A 16509-nucleotide genomic window follows, 5' to 3' on the forward strand; every position below is an offset into this window, starting at 1 on the left:
GACTTGAGCCGCTCCATGCCCTCCCGGCCGCTGGCCCCATGCCTACACGAAGTCAAGGCTCAGGGATGGTGATGGTTTAGAACATAGTATCTGTTGAGTGTATTCCTGTCCTCTGAAGCCTTGTTTAAATTTTTGTCTACCCCACTGAAGACTTAGGGAAAAGTTTCGTTTCCCGCTAATATTGCCCATTTCTCATTGTACTTTAAACGTTAAAAAAGTCACCTAGATGAGATAGTAAAACGGTCTTATTTTAGAAGATGGGAGGAGGCTCAAGAGGGCGTAGGTTTTGTTGTGCCTTCACCCTGCGTCTCACTGTTAACGGTGGGATTACAACCTTGAAGGGGTTTTTTTTCTGTGCATTTCCATATAATGTTTTTACAGAAATGAAAACCTATTACCTGCTGCTTTTCCCAAACGAACCGTATGTCTTCTTCAATTGTGCTCAGCTGACACCTGCATGTCCCCCCTTTGTCCTGGCCCTGGCTGTCACCACGGATGGGGTCTCCCCACGTGGCTGGCCCCCAGGGGGGTGATATGAGCCACTTTAAATACGGTTGTGAGCTTGGCTTCAGTAGTCCATTTTATTTGGACGATGCCAGCTTGGCGAAGTCGAGGCACCTGCCCCGGCCATCCAGCTTGCGCCTGGCAGATTGGGGACCCTCTCCCCAGGTAGTTGCAAGGCACCGCCTGTCACCATCATGCTCTCCTCCACCCAGAGAGTAAAAATATGAGGCTCTCACCTGCTCCTGACACGGTGCTCAGTCCTTCTGGGAAGGGTGGCCAGGTTCTGGTGCCTGGTTCTGATGCCTGGAGGCAGGACACTTGGCCCAGGTCCCCGAGATGCTCCTGCCTGGTCCCTGCTCCCAGCTCTGCAGGGCTGCTCTGAGCTCTCCTTGGCTGCTCCCACCCTGGCCTCATAGGAGTCCTGGCCCTGGGATGCCCCAGGAACCTGCACTGGGCTCCCTCTGAGTTGTTGGAAGGGGAGCTTGAGGCATAAGTACGGGAAGGCGCCCGCCACACCCACTGGGAGGCTGCACACAAGCTGGCTGGGGGCTAATGGGTCTGGCTGGGTGAGGCCTCACAGCCTCCCCATCAAGGGTGAGAGATGCCTTTCAGGGAAATAAGAATAAGGCTGGGGGCCGTGAGGAGCCGTGAGGGTGTTCACCCCTCTCCTGTTCCATCCCGGCAACGCCTCCCTTCCTTAAGGCCACCTGGGACAGCCAAGGAGACCTCAGAGCATTAGCAGGCCCCATCATCTTGGAGTTAATGTTGGACTGAGCAGGGAAGAGGGGCTCTTGTGGGCCGGGAGAGGCCATTATATCCGGCCAACCCTCTGCATGGAGAGATGCCCTGGCTAATGGACCTGCCCAGGGCTCTGTATGCTGAGGGGTGGAAAGGAAGGGGCATGAACCTGGACTCCGGGACCTCATTTCAAGTCTGAGTTCTGCCGCGCATTAGCTGGGGAACTATGTGGTTAGGTGAGCCCTCTGAGCATCCAGGTCCTCACTGAAATTCATGGAATCCCTTCAGGTCTCTCTCAACAACTTGCCTTTGGCACCCAAGGGGAGGGGATCATTTTGGCCCTGACTGGTGACCTTTCCCCACAGCGGCTGCGCCCACTTTCCTGCCTGGTAAGTGAAGAAGCCCCATAAATGTGAGCCCGTCCAGGTTAGGATGGAGGCTGACCTCACACCTGTGTAGCCTGGCATGCCAGGGGCCCCGCCGGACCTGGCTGCTGCGCGGGGGCCTGCGCACATCGGCGGACTGGTGGCTGGGGCCTGGAGTTGTCCTGCTAACCCCGCTGCCCGGCCACGGAGGAGAAGGAGAGCGCAGCGTGGGAGACTTCGGGCCTCAGCTTCGGACAGAAGTGTGAGTGACGAGAGGAGAGGCGGGGGAGTCCGATGGTGAAAGTATCACAACACCCCCGTCAATCACAGGCGACTGAGAGGCTCCACTGTGCTCATGGAGGTCCCCAGGGGACACGGAACATCCCCGTTTTAGAGGAGCAGCTCGGACTGTTCCAGGCGCGGCGGGCCGGGCGGTGGTGGGCGTCTCAGTCCAGGAGGTAACACCTAGCCCGAGAAGGCGCCGGGACACTCACACGAGCCTCAGGCCCAGAGACACACACAAGCGACCCAGGAAGACGCGAGCTTCCGGAAGACGCGAATTCTCACGGGCCTAGAAGAGGCCTGGCAGGTACAGACGCTCACATTTCCCGACTAATTACAGCCCGACTGAGAGTCCCAGGATCCAGGGGCCCAGATCCCGCTGCGCCTGGATCCGTTCCCCGCCCGGACCTCTCAGTGACAGAGCCAATCGTGTTACAGTGTGACTTCGTGCGTGCGTGCGTGCGTACGTGTGCGAGCGCGTGCGAGCGCGTGCGTGCGCGCGCATGCGTGAGTTGGTGCGCGTGCGCGCTTCAGTGTGGGTTCTGTCGGCTCCCGCCCAGGATCCTAAGCGGAGGGGAAGCTGGCTGGTACCTGGGAGGGGCGTGGAGCAAACGCTGCCCGCACACGTCCGCTTGGCTGGGTCCTGGTGGTGACACGGGGAGGACCGTCAGGCCCCACTGGGGTGCGTCAGGAGGCACCTCGGGTCCCAAGGCGCGCGGGGGCGGTGACGGGATGAGGCCCCTCACAGGCCGCCGGACCGAGGGCTCAGCTCCCTGCGGGCTGCCGGCCAGAAGCCGCCCTCCGCGCCTTGCCCTGGGGGCATCTCTGGCTTGGGCTCTCACAGCGGGGCAGCTGGCTTCCTGAAAGCCCGCGAGGGGGACGGAGGGCTCGAAGGATGGAAGTCACAGCCTCGTGTAGCCTCATGCCTTCTGCTCCGCTCTGTTGGTTGGAAGCCCGTCTCCCGGTCCAGCCCAGCCTCGCCGTCCGGGACTAGGTCGGAGGCTGTGAGCGCCGGGAGGCGGATGACGCGGCAACATCTTGGATTCCGGCGGCCGTGCTGACGGGCGGAGCCACGGCCTCCGTGCACGGCCGGTCCTCACCGCTTCCCTTCCAGCATGGAATATGCTGTGGGCCGCGCCTGTGCGCGTGGCGTCCTTTCCTAACCCCGGATGGGATTATTAAAGAAGCACGGGCATTCCACTCTTGACAGCGGCAGCCCTCGGTCACGGGAAGCCGGCCCTGGAGGACGTATCTCTGGGTCCGTTGGACGGAGATGCGAACAGCCCGCGGGCCTTGGGCTCAGGGCTGGGGAGGCGGTCCCTGGAATGGAGTTTGGATCCTCTCTCTTCTGGGGGGGGAAGGAGAGTGCGTAGTACACGTACTCATTCACGTAGGAGCATTGAGAATCGTCCGTGGGAAAGAAGTGCGTGTGGTGGAAATGGCTTGTGGAGCTTCCCTGGTAGGGGAATCAGTAAACTTCCTGGGACACCCACCCCGTGCCCACCCGCACCCCAGGCTGCGTCAGACTGGGCTTCTGGTACTTGTCGCCGAGAGTCCTGGCTGACAAGCTGTACACATCTGCCCAGGAAGCAGTGTGTCCTGTGGAACCCAGAGTGGCCTAAAGCAAGAGAGGAGTGGTCGCCCCAGGCTGGCGGCAGGGCGGGGCTGGGGGGCTGGGGGGCTGGGTGCTCTGCGGCACTAGGAAATTCTTGCGGGGAGTGGGGGGGTGACGGAAACGTTCTTTGGGGGAGGATGCAAGCATCCCACATACTGATTTGGTGAGGTCGCGAGCATACCTACCTGTGTCAGAGATCCTCGCCTACACCTGAAACCGGTTGTTTGTACTGTATGTAAATCAGACTACAATTAATCACAATTTTTTTTTTTTTTTTTTTTTTTTTTTAGAAAATCTGCCCGAGTAGGTGAGTCTTCTCCCGAATTGCCAGGAAACTTGACGCCGGCATTTCTGACTCACTGGAGCCGACTTTTCCATGAGTTTTCGTTCCGTGTACTGTGCCTTGTTGTCTCCAGCCTCCACTGGCTTCAGATACACGAGTTCTGTGCTTGCATTCGGAGTTGCCCGATTCGGGGTTTGGGGGGGTGATCTCTGCAATGTCTTCATAGCTCCCTGGTCTTGTCACCAGCGTGTTTAAGGGCACATTTCCTTGGGCTGGGCTGCTTCCGTTCTGGGGAGAGGCTGGACGGTAAATGGACCCATCCCTTCATCCCACCTTCTAGATGGATTCTGTGGCTCCTGGGAAAGACGGAGCGGTCTTGATGGAGGGTTCTAGACCAAGAAGTGCATGTGTGAAAGGATCTCAGGCTTCAGAATTCTGGCCCCAAATAGAAAACTCAATTATCTCACAACCACAGTTGGCAGGGGATTGGAGAAAGTGAGGCCGATGCCAGAGAGGCATTCTGTTTGCTCTTACTGAGCCGGGACATGAAGACAGGGAGAGGCCTCAGCTCTCAGGCTGTGTGCTGTGCTGTCTGCCTAACACGCGTCTCCTGCCCGTCCCTGCCCGCTTCAGCCGCCGGCAGCCCGAGCCTAGGCTGTCCCCTCTTTGGTCTCACGTGGGGACTGTGGGCTCCTACGAGGCCAGTCTGGGTTGTCCTTGGGCTGTGATGGGCCTGTGCTGTCTGCTCCACGTGGCATCCCTGGGGCCCCAACTGCCGGTGCTTTGCTGGTGGGAACACAAAGGCCAGCGGCCTGGGTTCCAAGGCAAGCAGGCGGCCACCAGAACGTTTGGACTGTGACTGGGGCTCCACACTGGGGGCGACCAGGCTGTCCCTGGGAGCCCAGCTGTGCAGATTAAATGAGCTTTGCAGGTGGAGCTTTTAGCCCAGGGCCCACTGCACGCAGTAGGTCCTCTGCAAATGGCACTCCGTGCCCAAATTCCCAGGGCTTGGGATTGGTTCTCTCCTCATCCCTCCTTCCTGGCCACCTGCTCCCTCTCGGCCACCTAGCCCCTGGCCTGTGCCTGACCAGGGATTTAGGACAGCTCCTGAGGCCTGTGTGGGTCTATGAGAAAACCCAGGCCCACAGCTTGTGGGTGGCAGCCCCCTTCTCCCTGAGGCTTGCTCTTGGCTTTCCACATTTGACCCTGTTTACGCCCTGCATCATCCAGGAATGTGCTTGTCCAGACAGTCATGGTGGGAGGCACAGAAAGCCGGGCCCGGCAGCCCAACCCTGGCCGCTGTGCCCTCCCTGGCCGGCATATCCGGTGGTGGTAGCAAGTTGTGCTTAGTAACAGCTGGAGCGGCAGGGAGACAAGTGTTTCTTCCTTGTGTGGCCACCTAGGAGCTTGGTAGGGATGGCGATACCCACCGCCTGAATTCGGCTGACCTGCAGTGGTCAGGGGAGGACAGCCAGACCCCTTGCTCCAGAGAGTTCCAGGGTGGATATCTGTGATGCTCAGGGCCCTCTGCTTCCTGCCTTTCCCAGACACCCAGAAAGAAGGAGGCTGGGGGTGGGCCCAGCTGAGCTGCCTTTGGTGGGGGACAGCAGAGGCACCTCTGCCTGCCCCTGCAGCCTGCTCCCTGGGCCCTTTAATAACTCAGTACCCAAGGAGGGAGGAGAAAGTGCCCTTCCCTTCTGCTCCTGCTCCTCCATTAGCACAAATAGGGTTTGGTCTGGGGTGTGGACAGGATGTGCAGGCTGTCCCCATGCGGGTGGGGACTGGATGGGGAGGAGAAGCCTTGCTCCCAAGAAAGACTGTAGGGATCCACATCTGAGAAGGGTCCAGAGGCTTGACAGGGCTGATCCTGGAGTTCACCCCCCACCCTCCCAGGCCTCCTGCCCACTAAGCATGGGCAGATGCGTGTTCATATGGGGGCCCAGCCCTTTCCTGACCTCCAGGCCCTGCAGTGAGTGAGGGCTGCCTGCCCCCTCCCCCCGCCCCGCACTGGGCTGGGGGTCTGAGCTGCTGCAGCTGGACCCAGGTAGGGAGTCCCCTTCAGGCTTCTGGGGGTGGTGGGTGGGTAGCTCCTGACAGTGGTTCAGGGCTAGAGGCCTGGGGTGGGAGCTCCTGAGGAAGTGGAACCCCCAGACACTAGGATTCACTGGGTCCCGAGGCGTAGGTTCCCCAGAGGCCCCCTTGGCTCCTTTGTCCCCCTTCAGGACTGGGAGGCATTTCTATTGCAATGGAGGCCTGCTGGTAGAAGCTTTTCCCGTGAACGGGTCAAACGGGTCCCGCCCTTCGCATGTGTCCTCAGGACCCAACCTGGTTTCTCTTGAGTCCCCAGAAGTGTCGGAGATGAGGCTTCCAGATCTGCTTTTCCGTGATTCTTGGGGGTTTGTGCTTGGGCTTGGGGGGGGAGGGGCGGTGGGCGGGCCAGGGGGTGGGTGGAGTGTGGGAGAACGGGGAGGGTGCACCCCAGGGCTGGGAGTGGGAGAGGCAGGCGCACTGACCTCCGCCATCTGAAACTCCTCTGCCTCCAGACACCTGGGGTCCTCTCTGCAGAGCAGTGACCTTGATGGAGGAGCAGCTGGGACTGTTGAAAAGGGGAGGACAGGAGCAGAGGCCTGGGGAGGCCAGGAGGGACTAGTCCGGCCACCTGGGGGACTGGTCACCAAGAAATGCACCGGGGGGCAGCCCACACCAGGGTGGTCCTGCAGCCCTTGCTCTGGGATGACCAGGCTAAGGCAGAGCAAGTCCAGGGTCTATGGGTGGAGTGCCAGCTGCCAGGCGGGCCAGCAGGAGAGCCTGGAGGTACCGCCGCTCCCTGGATGGGCTAGCAGTTGGTTCCGTTAGCCACCTGCCCACTCCCAGGCCTCTCCCTCCCCTCTCACTGCTTTCTGCAGACAGGGGCCTGCTCCCTGCCTGGGCCACGGGTGCCTCTGCCCTGTTCTCTCCTTGGGCCCATGTAGTGAGCAGGCTCCCCCAGAGCTTCCCCGCAGCGGGGCTGGGATCCCAGGCCGGATACCTGGAACCCAAGACGGGCCTCTTCAGGGACTGGCTGGAGGCAGGGGGGCAGTCAGGGAGCCTCTGGCCCGGCCCTAGTTGAGCTGTCTCCAGAGGGCCTCCAGCCTATTGCTGGGCAATGGGGAGGTGCCAGGCTTAGGGAAGCCAGCCCCTGCCCCTGCCTCAGAGAGGGGCATCCTGGACAGGTAGCAGTAGGAGAAGCAGCAGTCCCACCCAGGGGGCCTCTGTGTGGACACACTGTGTTCCTTACAGCAGGACCTGTATTAACCAGCATAAGGCCCAGCTCTTAGTAGGCAGGATGAAAACTGTTTCCAAGGGGAGCTGGGGGCCCTGAATGGGTGAGAAAGGGCATAGGCTTATCCAACAGGACAACATGGCTGAGCAGAGCTCCATGAGGCGGAGGGGTGGATACCCTATGAGGAGAGGGAACACTGCAGAGGTATAGACGGACCAGCCGGGAGAGGGAGCACCCCAGAGGTGTAGATGGATCAGCCCGGATCAGCCAGGAGAGGATCACAAATGCTGGGGTACAGAGCAGATTGGGTGGGTGGGGCATAGCATGGGAAGCCTGCCATCTGGGCTGCTCGTCGCTGCAGGGCGCCTCACTGTGGAGCAGGTGCAGACAGGACAGAAGGCAGGAAGCCTTGCTCAGTGCACGATATAAAACGTTTATTGATACACATTTATTGTCTTTCATAAAACTTGCATTGGCTACACGGGGCCACTGTGCTTGGAGGTGGGCTGGGGTGGCCAGGTAGAGCCATGCCCACTCTCGGGTGGGGGCTGGAGCCCAGAGACTCCTGGACAGTGGGCCAAGTTTCGAGGACCAGGCGCACAGCAGCGCGAGCACACTCTGTGCTCCGGGAGGCTGCCCAGGGGCTGGCCGGCACGGAGTCAGAGAAGAGAGTGACCCGCTCCAGCTGGCCGCGGCCCCTTCCTGTCCAGCTGCTTGCCATGACCGTAAACTCCCCCGTTAAAATCACCAAAGGATTTGGGCAGGGACGTTGGGTGCAGAAAGACGGAACAACAAGGCAGGTTAGCCAGAACCCTCTTCCAGATAGCACCGATGTGTTCAGGTTGGCTCGCCAATACTGCCTCGAGGGGGTGGAACGGAGAGAACAGGTACCCTGATGGGGGTGAAGCTGCTGCCCCAAGGGGCGGTGGTGCTGGCTGCGTCATTTTCAAGGAGGGCTGATTGAAAGGGGCAGGAGATGGACGGGGTTGGGTGATCCCTCCCTCCTCTCCTTTTGACCAGCCTGGGAGGAGGAGGAACCCCACCCCCTGGGGCCACTTCCGAACCATGGACCTCTGGCCACAGAGGAGAATGGCTGGGGGAGCCTGGCCGGGCCAGGGGGCCTGTGTGTAGGTGGCTGCTCCGTCTCCCGGCCGGCCACTCCTAGAGCCTCCAGCCCACGGAGAAGGAGGCGTGAGGGGCGGGAAGCAGACTTTCCTCCTTGCACTTGGGCACCGGGGCAGCTGCCCAGCTCCTGTCCAGCAGCAGAGGGTCTGTGGAGGCCACGGCCCCTGCCACCCTCCAGGTGCTGGCCACTCAGGAGGCGTTCCCCGAGGGGCACTGCATCTCCATGGTGACCGTGTTGGGTGTGCCGCTCCCGGCCTCCCCCAGCTCGGCGCCGTCTCGCAGGGCCCGCTGGAAGACCACCCTGAGAGGCTCCCACAGCCGCTGTGACTTGTCCCTTCCGGCCAGGAAGTAGACGACGGGCTTGGCGCTGCTGTGGATGCAGATGCATAGGTCGGTGACGTACTCAGGGAAGGGGGCTGGGATCTGGAAGACCCAAAAGAGGAACCAGTCGATCCCTAAGTAGATGGAGGACACGAGGAAAACAGAGACCATGGCCAGGATGACGTGGTTGAGCTTGGCAGAGCGCTGGCGCCGCCGGGCCCGGCATTCCACGTGCAGGATGAGCACCAGGCAGGGCAGCACCATGAGTGGGCAGAAGATAAGGAAAAGCAGGATGCCCAGGAAGGCGTCCATGGGCCTGCAGGCCCCGCCAGAGGCCCGGTGGGCCAGGAATACACAGAAGTAGTTGTGGATGCTGGTGACCAGGAGCGACAAGGTCCAGAGCAGGGCGCACACCACGGCCGACAGGCGCTTGGGCCGACGGCGCCAGTACCAGACGGGGCAGATGACCGACAGGCAGCGCTCCGAGCTGACGGCGGGCAGGAGGCTCACGCCGGCAACAAACGTGCAGAGTCCCACGATCCTGGACACGGCGCGGACGTAGTCAGCAAATGTGCCCAGGAAGCCGCCCGTGTTCAGGATGGAGAACACAGCCTTGCTGAAGAGGTAGCCGATGTCGGCGCCGGCCAGGTGCAGGAAGTAGACAGAGAAGGGGCTCCTCTTGATGGAGAAGCCGAAAAACCAGAGGACCAGCCCGTTGCCCACCAGGCCGCACAGACAGAGGAGCAGGAAGATGTAGTTCATGACGGCGGGCGGTGGCAGCATGGTGATCTGCTCAATGGTCAGGAAGCCACGGCTGTAGAGCTCGGGGGCCTCACTCACGTCGGGACACATCTGTGCAGGTGCAGAGGGGAGACACTCATGATGCGGGCTGGGCCCCACCCCCAAACCTGCACCCGTGTCCAGGCTGATCACAGGCTGGTAGAGTCCCTCGCTCTGGAACAATGAACTGGCTGTAACTAGAGCAGAAGACACCCTTGCTCCCACATAGTGCCACGACTCTGTGTCCCCGAGTCTGCAGCTAGCGGCCTAGAGGAGTGACCGCGAAAACAGTCCCTGATAAAGGCCCGGGACTGCCCACCTGTCAGAACAGACTCTGGTCAAAAGGTGTCCGTGTCCTGAACGATACAGAACAACCGAGGAACCTTTCCAGATTGAAGGAGAATGGAGAGCCGTGGCCAATAAATGCGAGGCTGAATCCTAGATTTTAGAGTGGCCCTAAGGGTTGCTGTGAAGGATATTAGTGGGGTGGTGGGGGAAACGTGCATCCGGACTGGGTATCCCCGTACTGCACCAACGTTAGATTTTCTGAGTAGGAAGATGCGCTGCTGCCCTGCACTGGAAGTCCTTGTTCTTAGAGGGCCCAGGCTATTTGGGGGCAGAAGGGCTTGGTGTCTGCAGTTTACTTTCCAACGGTTCCGGGAAAGAGTCTATCATGAGACGCATAGAGAGAGCCCAGGGAGCAAAGCCTGCCAGCTCGTGAAGGACACGCACATCTGCACTGCGCTGTCCTTGTGAAGTTTCTGTGCATTTGCCATTTTTCACACCAAAACGTGAAAATATTTATTTAAAAAATAGAATAAAGTAATTGATTGGAAAAAGTGGGCCCTGGCCCTAACTGGAGTGGGAGGCTGTCCCATAGCGGGATCAGAGAGACCTGGGGACTCAGAGGCGGTCCCTTGCAGGGCCAGGGTGACCCTGAGTCTCTGGGTCATGAGGGATCTGGATGTGGCCCAGGGCCCCCCTGGGGAGGCGGAGACTCGGGGCAGCTCTGGGGAAGCACTCTGATACTTGAACAATCTATCTGGCTGACCGAGTGCACCAGGCTGAGTATCTTGCCTGTAAATTCTGGGCTGGGGATAAATGCATGAAGGTGGGCCAGGTGCAAGAAACGGGGTGGGAGGGTGCAAACTGGAGAGCACCTATCCTGAGTAAAGTGGGCAGCTGCTCTGCTTGAGCTGGTGGGTGCTGGGGGGCGGGGGGGCGGGCAGTTGAAACGGGACCGTGGGCTGAGTGGCCCGTCATCCTTTCCCCCCTCCCCAGAGAAGCCAGAACCCTAGATTGTTATGTGAACTACCCTGATCTTTAAATGTTCGCATTTAAAAAACATTGTGTGGGCCAAACATAACACATCTACGAGCTGGATTCATTCTCAGGCTGTCATTTTGACCTCCCATTCCAAGCAACAAGGCTGCCCAGAACACTGTCACTCCCCTCCCTCAGCCTGGCAGACATCACTAGTCCATCCCAGCACTCCTTCCCACAGAGCCTGAACCTGACACCCCCCCCCAAGACCCCCCCCCCAGCTTAAGTAAGGCTGGGTATCGATTCCCATTGCTCATGACTCTCCCCAAAAGAAAACAAACGGAAAGGTTCTTGAGGCTGGAACATTCCGCCACCTTCCAGATGGCCCCCAGCTTTGCCAGATACCCCACAATGGTGGCGGGGGGGGGGGCTTCTGTCAAGGGAGTCTGCAAGCAGAGACTGGAGGTATTGGCCAAACTTTGGGGAGACTCTGTGAGGTCAGGGCAAGCGCATTGGGGGGGGTCCTATTCATCACCCATCATCTTCCAGGTACATTTATTGGCTTAGCATCTCTGTCTATCAACCCCCAAACCCCTTAGCTTGCTCTTTCCTCAGCCTTTCCTGTTGGTGGCTTTGACCACTCCAGGCCACGGAGCAGCGGTCCACAAGACCCAGTGCCCAGACAAGCCCACGCCAAGGGATCACTCAGAGCTCCTCACAGGCTGGAAAAAGTCTGCAATCCCCTCCTCGGAGTCAGAGCGGGAGGGCCGGGTGAGTCACGGGGCGTGTAGCTGCCGTCCCTAGCCACATACCGCCTTGTAAAATGCCTGCCCTGGAGCCTGGCCCCCCCTCCCTGGGCTCTGTCTTTTCTCTGGGGATTTCTGGAGACTTCTCCCCAGCTGGTCCCATCTCTGCCTCCCGTGGTTGCTGCCCACAGTGGTCACTGAGGGAGAAGGCCAAGGGCCGCAGGCCCCGGGCAAGAGTCCAGGCTCTTTTCCCACCTCTGGGCTCATGCCAGTCTAGTTACCGTGCTGTCGTGAGCCTCAGTTTCCTCAAATGTGGATGAGGTTGTACTAGATAAACTCAAAAGGTCCTTCCAAGCTTGGAGAGGGTTTTGCCCGAGATTTAGAAGGGAACTCCAGAATTTTCGAGGAGCTCAGAGAAGTAGGGAGCTGAGAAGGGCAAAAGGGGTGGGTTGGCCGGACACCTTGTCAGGGTCTTGGCCACAGCTGGTGCCTGAACATAAACTGTGACTACACAGCACAGTGTAGTCACGGGCAGTGGGGAGGCCCAGAGGCGGCGGTGTTCCCTGGGGCCCACATCAGGGCCTCCTGGCAGGGCCTGGCCGTGGGACATAGCTGACCACCCATCTCTGCAGGGGAGAGACGGAAGGAGGCTGCTCAAGGTGCTAACAGCTCGCAGGGTGTGCACGGGGGCAGGATTCGAGGCTGATGAGGACACTGGCAATCCCGGGGGGGGGGGGCCCTGGAACCGGTGCCAGGCCGCATAGCGCAGAGGGTCTTCTGCCCACCTATGAGTCCTGAGACGGAGGATGGGCATGGGTGGCAGAGTGCAGGGGGAGGAGATGCTGGGCTGAGCCTGCCTCTCCCGCCACACCCGGCCCTGCTGTGCCCGGAGCCCCCTCTGCTGCCTGATGGCACTTGCCTTGCTCCGGCTGCCAGGATGGGCCTCCCAGGAACAGTTCCCCGCCATCTCCAGGCCTGGCGAGTCCAGATTCCTCCCGGCTCTGCTCACCGCGGGCAGGCCCCTGGCAAAGGCAGAAAGGGTCGCGTCAGGGCAGAGGGGTTCCCCACCCGCCCAGAAGGCCCCTCCACCTTCCAGATCCCTGCCCCTAGCCCCCACAGCTGTCCCCTTAGAGGAAAGGCAGGCAAGCAAGCAGCTGGCTCCCTCAGAGGCGGGGCTGTGCTGAGCGGGGCACAGGGACTGTCCTGCGGGGTCCAGACGCACTGCCCCCTCCTGGCTGGGCTCTGCATTCACCCCTTCATCACACGCAGCAGCTTGGTCCGGCCCTGTGCTTGTAACCCGCTAAGGTGTCGGGTCTTACCACAACAGGTGACTGCAAGGCGGGACAGCCTGGTCACTGACACCACATCAACCCCTGGGACAATGACTCCCAGCGAGGAGCTGGACACTGTGCCAGCCGGCCAATGGCTATTGCCCCACTCGGTCCTCATTACCGGCTATGAGGCAGGAATCATCATTCCCCTATGACGGGGGCTTCAAGGCTCAGGGAGGTGCGGCCATCTGCCCAGGGGCCCCCGCGGTAACAGCTGCGCCCACTGCCGTTTGGGAGATTTGCGTATCATTGAGCCCAGAGGGGCTGCCGAGGAAGAGCAGCTGGAGAGAGCCGGCCAGGAGGGCGGTGCGGCGGCCCCGGCTCCAGGCTGGAGGATGGGTAAGCTGTACTCAGCCGGGTCAGGAGGCCTGGAAGGGGTGACGGCCCGGGGAGGGGGCATCCCTGCCTGACGGACACGGCTCCATCCTGGCCAGGCAGAGCTCATTGGTCCACGTGCCCTGGGTCCCCTTGGAATGGACTCCTGTCCCCCAATCTGAGCCCTGCCCCAGCAGGCAAGCACCTAGCCCTCCCACTGTGTGGGCGGGGAAACTGAGGCCGAGCCGCAGGCCGCTGGCCCTGCCCTCCTCCTGGAGGGAATGCTGGGCTACACGGCTGGCCTCCCCCAGAATTCCTTCCCGGCCCACCGAGGTCGTGTGTCCCTCCGCACCCCCAGCCGGGGCGGGACCGAGGCAGGCACACCCGTCATCGGGCGGGGAAGGGTGGCCAGCCGCGGCCTTGCTCCCCTCCCGGCCCATCTGCCCAGAGCGTCCTTCGGGCCCACGCTTGCGCAGTGTGGTGTGTGCGAGTGTGCGTGTGTGCCTGGCGTGTGGGTCCCAGCGCGGCATGCGGTGACAGCAGGGCAGCATTGGGCCCCAGGTGGCTGTCCTCGGGTGGGGGCCCTTGTGCTCCGGAGGAAGCGGGCGAGTCCGCTGTGCGTGCCGTGTGTGCACGCAGAGAGCAGGTGCCCCTAAGTGTGTATCTAGAGCCCCACACCCCCTCCATCCATCATCTTGACTCCAGCCGGGCCACTGGCCCCAGTGCCTCGGACAGGCCTTACCTGCTCGCTGGGGCTTGCCCAAGCTCTCCCCTGCCTGCCAGCTACCGGCTTCTCTCCCATCCTTGCTGGTCCCCTCTGCTCCCCACTCACAATGCTCCCACTCCACTTGGTGGTCCTGGCTGCACACCACCCCTAGGCCTGGACTCTTGGGGATGTCCTGACTGTGAGGCTTGCCCTTTCTCCTCAGCCAAGCTAGACCCCCCCAATACCCAGATGCCCCCCAAGGGCAGCCAGCTGGGGCCAGGCACGAAGTAAGGGCCCCAGCTCACCTCTGCTGATTGCTTCCATGGGTAGGTGACCCTAGTGTGTCTCTGAGCTCTCCTCCTGCCTTGCCATGGGCAATCTGAAAGGCTCCTGCATGCATGCGGAGATCTAGAAGGCAAGGGAGTCCCAGATGGGCCCTGAGAAGACACGTGTGTGACATGTGTGCGAGCAGGGGTGAGTGTGTGCACTCCTCGGGTTGGGATGTGGCTTCTGCTGCGGCAGACCAAAAAAAAGCTGTCAGCTCCATGCACTCCTGACCCTCCCTTCGAAGCACCAGGCCTCAAAGGGCTCTGGCCACCTGTCCGCCTCCTCTCCTTTCACCCCACCCTTCCACAACCCAGCCCCACACTTGCCGGTGGCAGGTGAGGCTGTACTCCAGGAGGCCCAGGTGGGCACAGACTGCAAGCCCCGAACCCGTCTTCCTGGCCCCCCTCCTCCCAGCTGTCACCGGCCCGCCCCCCACTGAGGGAGGCTGCATTTCCCGTTCCAGGGCCCGGGTCCCCTGCTCACAGCTCGGCTGAAAGAGGCTCATCTGGGGACAGCGGGGGCCGTCTGTGGGGGGACAGGGTGGGATGCAGCTGCTTCTCCTCCCGTGCCCGAGCTCAGCGCCACTGCAAGCTAGACAAGTGGGCCACGCCGCTGGCATGCCCACGAACCCTGGGAGCCATCTCTCCGTACTTGGGACGCCGCCGGCTGGGTGTTACCTTCCGCTCTTCCAGAAAGCAGACTTGGATGGCTGGCACGGGTGGGGGTAGGGACAGAGGGGGAGCCCCCCCGACCCCTGCCAGGAGACCAGAGCAGGAGTTGGACATAGAGGACAGTGTGGGGGTCAGGCACTGCCAGAATGCAGGGCCTGCCACCCAGGACGGGGCCTCTCAGAGCCACAGGAGTGTGCCCGAGTCCTCTCTGGAGCCCCAGGGTTCCTGCTCCGAGCCACGTGATTTCTGGGGGCCGAGTGCCCTGACAGCGCCCACCTCGTTCTCCTCCCCCTGCCTGGCCTTCTCCCTGCAGCCCTGCTTGCCAGAACGCCCTCCCCTGGGCCCCAGGGCCCCCATGCAGCTACCTGCAGCTGTCCCGACCTTCCGAGGTCTTGTTCGCGGAGCGCGACACCCGCCTCTGGCCGCGGATCCCTGGGGCAGCAGGCCAGCACAGAGCACCGCCTGGAGCCTCGGAAAAGGCGAGCTCAGAGCCTCGGACAGCCCTTGCCTGCCTGCCTGCGGAGGAGATGGCTTGGGGAGCAGAACCCGCCTCAAACCCAACTCCAGGCCCAGAGGGAGGGGGAAGGGGAGGAGGAGGGGAGGAGGGGCTGAGCCAGAGCTGGGATGAAGCTTCGGGAAGGAATGCCCCGCTCAGGAGCCCCCGCCCCACCCCACCCCCCCAGCCTCACTGGGAGCTCATCTCCCTGCCTGGTGACGTCGTGTTGGCCAGAGCACCGCTGCTGGAGTCCAGCTGTGAATCTCCCTCCATCCTGCAGCAACTCGGGGCTGCCCTGGAGAAAGCACTGGGCTGTGCACTTGCTTGGTTCCTTCCTTCTGCTCCCACTGGGCATTTCGGGGCGCGCAGGCCCGGGGAGGGGCAAGTCCCCACCCGGTTGTTGAAATGTGTTCAGGGGCTGTTACAGAGAAGCCAGGACAAGGTGAGGGCTCCATGGAGGGGGGAGTTGCAGGCACTTTTGAGAGGTAGGCTGAGCAGCAGGACAGCAGTGCCACCCAGGGGCCACCCCATCCCCCTTCCCACTTGGAATCTGCCCAGGGCCCCCTGCTGGCGTATGGAACCAGGAACCCCCTTTCCCCGGCCCTAATAGCAATCAGATGGCGCAAGTGGAAAATCACAGCGCTTGCCTGGGGGGTGTGCGGTTGGCGGGCTGTGCATGCCTGCTCCGCGGGGGATGAGTCAGGCTTCCCCCCTACCCTGTGAGCCTTCTCAGGGTCCTGGGGCAGTGAGCCAAAGCCTGAAAGGGGATGCAAGAGCCCCAGGGGTGGCTGTGAGGATGGGGGTGGTGAGGAGTGGCTTCCCAGGGAGCCACCCGGGAAGCCCCCCCCAACCCCCCCAACCTGCGCCAACTTTCTCATGGCCTGGGGACCCCAAGGGAATTCCCCTCAGTGCTTTCCCTATGGGAGCAAATGGTGCCCAGATTGGGGGTGGGGTGGGCATCTGGAAGAGAACCCAGAAATAGAGCTTCCCCTTGCACCTGCTCCAGGAGCTCCAGGCCTCTGGCCCCTGGAGGAACCCGATGTCCCTGCCCAAGTGCAAATCTCAGAGAGGATTTGCTCCCCGCAGGGTCCAGCTGGCCTTCTGGGGCCTTTGTTTTTAGGGAGAGTGTGAGGGGAGGGCTGTAGGATACTGAAGCTCATGGCCACTCCCAGGACTGAGAGAGAGGCTGGGCAGGGAGCAGGCAGCGGTTGGTGACCCTCCCCTCCTCTCCAGGGCAGGCCAGCTGGGGCCCAGCTGGGCTGCTTGTTGACATGGGGAGGCCAGGGGGAGGAGGGAGGCTGGGGGAGGCCGAATCCAGGCAAGTTCCAAGTGTAATTGCGTTTGGACACTTAAAAGGAATCGTGTGAAGTGGGCAGCGG

General features: G+C 61.5%; 1 protein-coding gene across 3 annotated transcripts; it reads right to left on the minus strand.

The window, feature by feature from the left end:
• Nucleotides 1-6259: 6259 nt before the first annotated feature.
• Nucleotides 6260-15179, minus strand: MRGPRF (MAS related GPR family member F). 3 transcript variants are annotated; one of them, XM_027577797.1, is made up of 4 exons: nucleotides 15000-15179; nucleotides 13942-14044; nucleotides 12204-12306; nucleotides 6260-9347 (listed from the first exon to the last, which is right to left on the minus strand). In XM_027577797.1, the coding sequence occupies exons 2-4, from the start codon at nucleotides 14034-14036 to the stop codon at nucleotides 8364-8366; spliced, it is 1182 nt and encodes a 393-aa protein (XP_027433598.1). In that variant the 5' UTR covers nucleotides 14037-14044; nucleotides 15000-15179; the 3' UTR covers nucleotides 6260-8363. The 3 variants fall into 3 exon arrangements, with proteins under 3 accessions (XP_027433598.1, XP_027433599.1, XP_035578631.1); XM_027577798.1 differs by lacking the exon at nucleotides 13942-14044; XM_035722738.1 differs by lacking the exons at nucleotides 13942-14044; nucleotides 15000-15179 and adding an exon at nucleotides 12737-12847.
• Nucleotides 15180-16509: the final 1330 nt, after the last annotated feature.

Source organism: Zalophus californianus, chromosome 11 (genome assembly GCF_009762305.2).
Source record: "Zalophus californianus isolate mZalCal1 chromosome 11, mZalCal1.pri.v2, whole genome shotgun sequence".
NCBI classification, from domain to species: domain Eukaryota; kingdom Metazoa; phylum Chordata; class Mammalia; order Carnivora; family Otariidae; genus Zalophus; species Zalophus californianus.